This window comes from Chelmon rostratus, chromosome 16, assembly GCF_017976325.1.
Source record: "Chelmon rostratus isolate fCheRos1 chromosome 16, fCheRos1.pri, whole genome shotgun sequence".
NCBI lineage: Eukaryota > Metazoa > Chordata > Actinopteri > Chaetodontiformes > Chaetodontidae > Chelmon > Chelmon rostratus.
In genome coordinates, this window is record NC_055673.1 from 8,986,679 (window position 1) to 8,996,895 (window position 10,217).

Genomic DNA, 10,217 nt, shown 5'->3' on the forward strand with positions numbered 1-10,217 from the left:
GAATGTTAATAGATTAGTGTACAGACATTGTGGAGGGTCTGTCTAAGCCTGGGATTGTAGTTCCTGTTAAAGACAAAAGGTGGCAGCAGAGAACCATCTCAAGCACCTGGTCCTGCAGGCACGTTGCCCAAACACATCTCCATCATTCATTCTGCAGACGTCTCAGGTTTCCGTCACCTTCATTGCCTGGAAAAGCCTTTTATGTTCATTTAAATAAGGATTTCGAGGAGCTTTTTTAAAGCCTCTTTAGACATAATGGTTGACATGCAGGTGTTTTCACTTACTTGACTCATTGGACCTCCTCAGGAATGTGTGGCCATGTACAGACTGTGTTTGATTGACATTCCACTCACTGTTCTTTAGTTTTGTAGAAACTTCTTCATGCACAGAATTACAACCCTGATCCCAAAACAGTTGGAACGCTTTGTAAAACGTAATGAAAAACACGATGCAATCGTCTGCAGACGAACTGCGTTTACTGACAACAGTTTCATGATATGCTCCTGAGCCCATGTAGTCACATCCATTGTACACACACACATCCTGTCCCAACTTGTTTGAAACATGTTGGTGCATCCGATTCAGAATACGCAGATATTTACAAAAATCAATGAAGCCTATGAGGTCAAACATTAAATATATTGTCTTTGTGCTGTTTTTAATTGAGTATACAGTGGTGGCCAAAATTATTAGAACACTTGGCATATTTAAGAGGTTTCAGTAGTTTTTGTTGAATTGGCTATTAAAATATGCATAAATGAATAGACATCATAGGAGATTTAGGTCATTGTCCATACAAAAAACAAGCTAGGCCTGTTTCACTGTCAATGGTACACAATCATGGTCCTTTTCAGAAGATTCCAATTACTTGTTTAATCACTTTCAGGTGTGATCATGGTTGAGTTGATGCTGGTCACAGCTGTGTGATTCTTTTGAATGTGCAAGGCCTGTCCTGCTCATTAAGTGATTCGTAACGTCAGGGTTTTGTCACTGAGGCCACACCACCAGTTGGTATAAATTCAAAGCCTCTAGAAGTAGCCTTGAAGCACATGTTGCTCTTTGAACATGGCTAAGGTGAAGAAGGAGCTAACAAGTGTGCAACAGGTTTGAGTGAAGGCCCTTTGTGATTCTGGCTGGAGTTACCGCCACATAGCCAAGGACTTGAGATGCAGTCCAAGCACTGTAAAGTACACTTTAGACTGCCATGATGCCACCGATTCACACCAGAACCAAAAGGGGAGAGGTAGAAAAATAAACTTTCAGACAGACAAGTGAAGCATCTCACAATTCTCAGTCTTAAGGACTAAAGAAAGACCTCACAAGAACTGCGTAACGAGACCAACACCACAATGACTAATGGGACAACAGGATCTTTGAGAACTGTGGGTCAGAAACTGTATGTACTGTTGTATAAGAGTTATTCAGGTTCCAGCTACTCCACTTTGTAACAGTTCAATGAAAGATGGTGATGCCAGCTTTGTGCTGTATTATACTTAAGACTGTTGTAGTCATATCCACTCAATTTGTCTGATGCACTACGTCGCTCATTATTTTTTGAGCATGTGTTCTAATCGAGATGAAGCACTGGCCTCCAGACCAGAGCACGCGCAGCAGAGCTGGAGGTTAACTAATTCCATAAAGCACTCTATTAGAAAGATTAAATGTCTGTTCTCTTCCACACGTCCATGTCGTGTGTCCTCTTCAGTGAAAATCAGGAGGAAACCTATGTAAAATCACGTGACTACATTACCACGAGTGAAAGTTTAATAAACATGAATATTATTATTGGTACACAATATGTTAAAGGTAACAGCAGCAGCCATTCTCACAAGTTTTGTCCTACGTGAACTGAATTGTGGCAGTGCTTTATTTAACAGTGTGAAATTTCAGAGTGTCTCTTGGCCGCTCGATGCCGCGTGACTGAAATCCACAACACCATCCGTCCTGTTTGATATTCCACAAATGGCGCAAAATCAATACTTCAGCCTCACTCAGTTTTCTTTCAGGCTGTCAGAGAATTAGTGGTACATTGTTTCACTTTAGTAAAAATCACACTTCTGTCAGCCAGCGTCACTCTGGGTTACACTTCAACACAGTACAAAATGTGTTCACACACATTGTATGAGCTCTCAGGCCAAAATCACTCATGTAAGTACTCACACACTCTACATGATTCAGGATTATTCGCTGGCATTCAGCTTCTGGACTGAAGTGGCCTTTTTAAAATGTCTTATTTGGATGCAACCACCATTACAAAAAAACAGTACAGTTCAAACAAAACCATTTCAACAAATATTACAACTTTTTACAAAGAAAAAAAAAGATTCAGGTTGTTAAACACAAGTAGAGTTGTAGTTATTTGTATTTATAAATGTGCCTGCTGTCTCTATTTTATAAATTACAGAAACAATGCATTAACAGACACTATTATTATTTGGATTATAATTACAAGGTATCACTAGCAATTCTTACATATAGCAGCTAAACTAATGTTTCTGCCATTTGACAGTTTGAAATGTTTGTCTTTGTGCAGACAAACAAACAAAAAGCTCCATACGAAGTGACCATCTTTCTCTTTCAACTTAAATCAGTCATTTGTGTTTTGGCTCAAAGTCTTTGATATGTAGTAACAGAGACTAGTGGGAAACTATAACACTGCATTGCAACGGAAACAGTTTCCCTAAGCAGGCAGGATATCCGTCCTCCTCTTAAAGAAAGGATGTGCTCCTGTGGAGAACTGTGGTTTGGCTTGTGGTTCAGTTAGCAGCGTTCGGTGGTCCCTCTGGGATGAGTGACATGAAGAAGGTTATGATGAAGGACCACGTGGAGGACAGGAAGCCCACGTGGGGGGCGCTGTTTGGATCTTCTGCTCCTTCCTCTCCACTTTCCCCGTCATCATCCGAGCCGTCATCTATCACTCCTTCCTGTACAGGACGAAGTCAGATTGCGAGAGGACAATGAGGTGAGATACAGCGTGCTTCACAGTAACCTGCAGCTTCACAATCATTGTGACAGATAGAATCAGCCCATAATGGTAACACTCTGGGTAAAAAGCAGTGATGGATGAGAGGCAGCTACCATTTCTTGGAAGTCGTGGTTTTGTAGCTCTCCCTCCATATCGTCCTGATTGGCTCTGTCTCCAGGAAGCTGGAGCTCATTTTCCAGGTTGAAGGGAAACCAGCCGGCCTGATGCCTGCAGACAGACAGAAACAGCAAAGTGACTTTACAAACTTTGTACAGCCAGCCAATAACTACTATTATCTATTCAGTCGATTATAATTCAGAGAATCTGCAAGATGTTTGCGAGCATATGAACATTATGACAAACACCCTCATAAGTTCCCAGAGCCCAAAGTAATGGCTTCACAATATGGATGTTGCTGCAAAGAAGCTACAAACTGTAAAACATGGATGCTTTTTTAGTTGCAGTCACACAAAGACCTCGCTGTCATTGTGGGAGGTGGACCCCATGATGACTGAAATCAACATACAGCAGCAGCGCTCCACTCACAGGTAAAGCACGAGCATGGCCATCATCACCATGACAAACCGGCTGAAGGAGGAGTAGAAGTAGACCACGCTGAGTAAGATCGCGGCGCGTGAAAACGTGTACACCCAGTCCAGCCAATCCCGGTTCAGCTCCTCCTCGTTCAGGATCTCCCCTCCCTGGGCGTTCATCTGGACTTCCGGGTTGCCACGGTGATCCGCCTGAGGCCGCTGGCTCAGAGGATCGGGCTGGTTAGAATGAGTCGAGGGCTGGCCTGGCCTGAGGTGTTGAGAGGAGGCAGCCAGTAACTGACTGGAGGGAGAGGGAGGCACAGAGAGGACGGTAACACCTTTCCAACAATTATAAAACTAAGAAACTTTCAGCAGAAATGAAGAGACAGAAACATGCAGGGACTTACTAATGCATGTAGTATTGTCTGGCGTACAGCTGCTGCCACCACATTACAGTCATGGGGTTGTAGTAAGCGGGCGCCATGTTTGAGGGAGGTGTTGATGGTGGGGGGTACTGATTCCAGCTGCAAATAGAGATGTCGCATACAGAAAAAGTTGCAATATTAGATTTTTTTTTCCAGTAAGTTATCAATTAACAGTGAAGGAAATTTTCCAATCAAAAAACAGGCCCTGTTGTAACCTAACATGAACCACAGAGTCGTAGACTTCTCGTCCCTGTCAAAGAGGCTGCGACGTACAGAAAATCTAACTTTGTAACTGACAAACTTAACTTAACCAAACTAATTATTTCAACCCAAGAGGGAGCGGGGAGTTGACAAATAATCGTACGAGGGGGGGAAGAGTTTTCTGCTCAGGCTGCATCACTGACAGCGTTTGAAACTTATTTTTCCATTTAAGCTTTAATTAACGTCCACTGTAAGTGCAAGGGATGCTCTCCCGCTCCTCTGTGAATACATCTTCTCATCAATTTCCTCATTTACTCGATAGAGAATCCTGCTGCATACTATTTAATGATGTCCCACAGTGCACAAGCATTACACGTCATTTGTTCAGGACTCTCATTTACTTCCCTTTTGCTCACATGCTGTATAAAAGCATTTTGCTTGATATTCATGGTTTTTTTTTAACTCTTTTGTCTCTACTCTTTTTCATGTACTGATCTGGCTTTCGCCAGTCCAAAAAGCTTACGTCTGCATAAACTGTAGATACGAATGGTGGTCAGGGAAGGGTCCAGTTCGCTGTCTGAGTCCATCACTGCTGTCTCCTGGAGATGGCTGGCTATGTTGACCAGTGGAAGGACTAACAGAGTTTTGAAGGGGCTGAAACCACAAGATAGAAGTTCAGAGGATTAGGAATGGCTTATGGTCCATCTCGAAAAAGAGGCAAGCAACGTTTTTTTTTTTTTTTTTTAATCCACAGGGAGGTGTAGATTACAGCAGTGAGCTGGATGATGAAAGGAAATGTGCTGCTGATGAAATGATTGGAAAGGTGTGAGGAGGAGCGCGCAGGTGACCCACCGTGGGACCGGCTGAGTTCTCCTGAGGCTTGTTACTGCGGCTGCGGGGGGGCTTCGGGGAGCTGGGAGGAGTTCGTGAGGCGCACACCAGATGGAGCATATGGTACTCATCCTGCTGTAGAAGCCAGTACAGCTCATTATCAAACAGAGTTTAAGTACTGCATGTTCAAAGGAAAAATAAAAGGTTCTGAACTTTAGGGATGCACAATACGTCACCAATTCATAACACTTCCAAACATTTCTAAATCTACTTTTTGGGAGCTTGCTTTAAGAAAAGAAAATGAGTGTTTTATTATATATTGGTAAATGCTATACTGATAAATAGATAACCACAAGTCCAATTGATTTTGTCAATAAATTACAAGCCAATTACTGGAAAATCTGAGATCCCATTTAAAAGTACATTCTTTTGATAGTGAAATTTGCTGTGGCCCTGAGGTGCAAAACAAGTTACAACTTGGGGAATAAAACACATTTTAAAAAGTTGAATCAATTCGAAGAGCAAAATATAAAAAAAAGAACCTGATAAACTCCTCTCATTATGGTGGACAGTGTTCATTTGTCAGGCGTGTGCTCCAAATTCAATACGTGTGATTCTTCAAAACATTTCAAAAGTGAGAAAAATATTCGAAATTTCATGCATAAGACCCAAAAACAGTGTGCTGACACCTCAACATTACACTCCTATGTAACTGAACACCTCATTCCCAAACCATAGCAACTGGTATTTTGATATGACTCTTCTGGGAAGGCGTTCCTAGAGGTTTTGGAACCTGGCTGCAGGGATTTACACCCATTCAGAGAGCATTAGTGAGGTCAGCCAGGGATGTTGGGTGATAAGACCTGGCTCACAGTCTACACTGCACTTCCAAAGGTGTTGGATGGGGTTGAGGTCAGTACTCTGCGCAGGCCAGTCAAGTTACTCCAGACTAAACTGGGGAAAACATTTCTTTATAGACCTCCCTTTATGCACAGGGGCATTGTCATGTTCAAACATGAAAGGGCCTTTTCCAAACTGTTCCCACGAAAGAGTTGGACAGAGAGGTTCACAGGTTCAGATTTGTTAAACCAGAATCACTCACACTCATAAATACGGAGACTGTAACAGAGAGAACTTACCTTTCTGAGCACATCTTTTAAGGTAAAGTGATCCAAAAGCAGCTTCCCAGAATACACCAGCCTCTGGTCTTTGGAGCTCTGAAAATCCAAAATTAAAATGATAATGGGGTCGCAGGAGAGAACTGTATATCAGCGGGAATGTAAAGAAAAAAGCTGCCCTTCCTAAACATTTCTAGCCAACAGTATCACCAAAGACAATACAACAATAAACAGGAAACAGGGGTGTGCAATGTGACCATATATCATGATCACACTCTTTATGGCAGTATTTTTCATCATTCCTTAGCCTGACACAGATGTGGGGAGGAAATCTGCATGAAGGCAACACAAACAAACCAGCTGAGACATAATGAGGAGCTTGTCCCTAAAGGAGGGGGCACTGCTATAGATGGATGTGGTTTGAATATAAAAAGTCTAACATGTGCCAGAAATCTGTACTTATCAAATTATGCTGCAAACCGGTCCCCACAAAAGACTCACTGCTAACCTCTTTTACCAGTTAGGCAAGACTCATGTCAAACAGGATTTTTTGAAAATCTGCACAGAAGTTCTACAGAGACTTTGGTCATATGGCACAGCCCTAGCAGGAAAACAGCAAACTCAGAAATGTGGATCATGACACCAAAAGACAGCGATTTTGTGAGAGTGAATAATGAGGATGAGATCATAGTAACCTCAATCTGGATAAGTGGGTCTTAACGGTGGATTAAAATGGCCGTAGAACAAGGTCAGAGTGTGTCCTCTTAAAGCCAACATTGAATGTACAACCATTCAGGAATTTAAATATTCTAAATCCTGGCCAACTTGCAACTGCAAGCCTTTTAATCTGGGTTCAAGGTGCTTCATTGTTAAATACGCCACAGTGAATGTCTGCTAAATTACACAAACAAAAGCGCAGCCCTTTTAGAAGTTTCACAAGGGAGCAGTTTGTCCCGGTCTGTGTTTACAATGATTGCATCAGAACATGTCCAGGGCAGGGAGGAAAGGGAGCAAAGTCAGATTAGCAGAACAATACAGCTGGAATCTAAATGCCTTCCTTTCACTGTGATGTCAAATCTACAGGCTCTTTCAGCTAGTACAACTCTGGAGACACAACTTCTTCCACTTCAAAGGCGAGATCAAGGTTAATGGATTGTGTCACTTTTATGACAATTCAACAGTAATGTGAATAACAAAAGACGCTTTGCAGAATTCAAACGGCAAGAGTTCAACCGGAAAATGTTGGCTGTGTGCAAGTCCTGGACTCAGATACAGTCTCAAACATTTCCTCTGCACAAGTGGAACCTTAAATCTCACATTCAGCACCAGACAACAATGTTTGATCCTGTCTCACACAACTCACTTCTTGAATTTAAACTCCACAAATGTTAGTAGATACCATCGCACCATGGTGACCCAGCTGACTATGTATACCACGTAACTGATGCTGTTACAACATGCTTCCAATCACACTGTGCAGCCAAACAGGTAAAAAAAGGAGGAAAGCTGGATGGGATGGAGAAGCACAGAAACAGGCACTGGCAGCTTTAAGTGGAGTGGAGCAAAATACTCACTGGCTTGCTTGGGTATACATCGGACAGGTGTGCTTTGAGCTTCTCCACAGTCCAGTTCTGGTAACAGTTGATGGTCTGGTCATCGTACTTCTGGTTGGGTGCCCTGATGACAAGTGTAACAGGACTGTCCACAACACCTTGATCCATGACTCAAAACCATTTGTGTCCAGTGGGAAGCTTAAAAAAAAGAGCTGGACTGGCCTATCAGAGTACCGGCTGCAGCCCTACCACTGCCTAAAAGGTTTCTAGAGGGTTCTTGGCACCATCAGGGCAAAACTTTAATGTCATGTGAAGCTGGATGTTGCTAATCTGCCGCTGCAAGGCGTTTCCTATAATTTCGTACAGAGCCTGAGGAGAGAGAGGAAATCATGAGGTTAGCATGACCCTAGTAACATATTAGTTGGATATTACGGACGAGTAATTTGCACTACAGTCAAGCGAGCATGGAATTAGCGTTGCATATAACGTTACAATAACATGTCATAGATTAACTAGATTAACCATTAATGTCTTGAATGCGGTATGTACTCTAGCACTGTTAACTAACCAAACGTTTAATGACAACTCGTGTTACACTATTATAACGCTATAACGAGCTCGTGCATGCGTAGAAACGTAACGGTACGTGCGGGATAAAATAACATTTGCACACAACTCGCTCTGGTTGGGAGTATTTAACAACTGGCTAAGCTAACGTTAGCTAGTAGGTTTTGTGCTACTGATGTCAGTCAACCCAGGCAGGAAAAGTTGTTAGGTTAGCATTCTTAGCTAGCCGTATTAAAATGACCCAGTTTTACAAAGCTATGTCTTAAACAGAGGACCTTATATATTGTTTACTCACCAAGTCTACCCCCTGTGACCGAAATATACAGCCTACTTACAACTCCAATCCCTAACTGAACCTGCCTGTCCGTCTTCTTCATTGGATTTCAGGATGTCGTCGGCATTTAATGTTTATGGTTAATTACCGCCATCTACTGCTAGAAGTGTCTATTACAGCAGAGACATGATGATAAAATTCAGTGTGGGCTCTAAATAAAAATGTATTCATATACAGCTCATGGCCTTGACAAATAAAGGAAATAAGCAATTAAAACAACTTAAATATGATAATTCACATAAATTGGGTGGACAAAAGAAAATTTCTCTTTCTCTCAGTATATAACTCAATAAAGCATTAACTGCAGCCTTCAAAATAACCATTACGTTGTATCCACATCTCTCAAAAACAAGACAATCAATAACAGAAACCAACTTTTATAAAAAAACCTTTTTGAAGGTATGATTTATTGCAGGGCTGTTGTATCAGAGTGTATTCATTTCAGCTTTGGTATCTGTATTGAATAAACTGGAAGCTGAGTGTGTTTCCATAGGCAGTTTTTGCAATCTATTCATATGATTATGGCCTTAGATAAGGAAAAATGCAGAAAACTGTAAAACACAAGCATGTTAATCAACTACATAAAGATTTAACCACCGACTGATTGAATGAGTGGTTAACTTTTTAGCCCTGGGATGCAATGCATGGAGAGCAAAAGCCAATTGAAGTGATTCAATTGGACTGCCATCTGGTGGTGGTGGCACAGTATAACACCCCAGCCTCACTATAGTTTCCTCTGACTTTATTAAACTGACAAAACTTTAGTTGTCCTTTTGGTGCCAGCACTGCAGCAGAAAAAGCTCTCTGTTCATTTATTATAATAAATTCAATAAAAGTCCCAAAATTGGAAAAATGTCATAAACTGACCATGTGAAGCAAACAAAACCATATTATATTTATTGTTTCTCTTACTCATTTTTATTTTTAGTGTTATGTCTTACAATAGGGAGTGTATGGCTAAATAAATGCATATTTTTTATGTTTTATTACAATTCACTGCACAGACGGGTATCATAATGATTTGCACTACAATATTATGAATTCTGATTTGTTTATCAGGTACACATGAGAATGTGCTGCTCTGCATGGACACATGGAACCTCTACATCACAACATACACAGTAAGTCATCACCTGAAAACAGGTTTTGTTACAACATTTCACACCTATACTACTGATCAAGAGAGAACATGAAGTTCCGCACACAAAGAAACTTAACCTAACATATCTGTTGGCCTGTTGTGATCTTCAGTAACAAACTGAGAATGAATGTGTTCAATCTGCTCTGAGAGTGGGTTAACCTACTTCTGCTTGTTTCATAAAACTCAAGAGACCTTGCAGGACCTTGTGTAGACTTCCAGGCTTCTGTACTATTTCCTGAGTAGACGAGAGCATAACATTATTCATCCTGTTTTGACGTCGTTGAGTGTGTGCGTGTGTGTTACATCACAGCCCATCTATGTTTTCAGGGGTAAAGAGAGGGAAATTGTTTTGAAATCAATGACAAAGATACCAAACCACAGCAAATTGCACCAATAAATCCACAATGTGACTTTCCCTAGCTGGACTGAGGCTCTTCCTCATAATAAAGCACCATTTTTCAAATGTGTTTTGGTGTGCATTCTCTTACAGCTTGCTTTTGCAACTCAGCTTTGCAAATAAGATAAGTTCAGCCGCTCAGTTTAATGAAG

General features: G+C 41.4%; 1 protein-coding gene across 1 annotated transcript; it reads right to left on the minus strand.

Annotated features, from left to right (window-relative positions):
* Positions 1–1,750: 1,750 nt before the first annotated feature.
* Positions 1,751–8,560, minus strand: LOC121619718 (homocysteine-responsive endoplasmic reticulum-resident ubiquitin-like domain member 2 protein). Its single transcript, XM_041955586.1, has 9 exons — positions 8,489–8,560; positions 7,648–7,995; positions 6,095–6,172; positions 4,977–5,090; positions 4,648–4,778; positions 3,906–4,022; positions 3,512–3,799; positions 3,079–3,193; positions 1,751–2,924 (listed from the first exon to the last, which is right to left on the minus strand). Exons 2-9 carry the CDS (start codon positions 7,792–7,794, stop codon positions 2,757–2,759), a joined length of 1,158 nt encoding a protein of 385 aa, XP_041811520.1. The 5' UTR covers positions 7,795–7,995; positions 8,489–8,560; the 3' UTR covers positions 1,751–2,756.
* Between the last annotated feature and the right edge of the window lie 1,657 nt (positions 8,561–10,217).

Bases quoted from the DNA above. Each gene is read 5' to 3' on its own strand.
- LOC121619718 (XM_041955586.1), bottom strand. From the start codon at position 7,794: ATGGATCAAGGTGTTGTGGACAGTCCTGTTACACTTGTCATCAGGGCA. The intron at 6,173-7,647 runs GTGAGTATTTTG...TTGGATTTTCAG, and splicing joins ATGTATACCCAAGCAAGCCA to AGCTCCAAAGACCAGAGGCT. The intron at 4,023-4,647 runs GTAAGCTTTTTG...CTCTATTTGCAG, and splicing joins TATCTACAGTTTATGCAGAC to CTGGAATCAGTACCCCCCAC.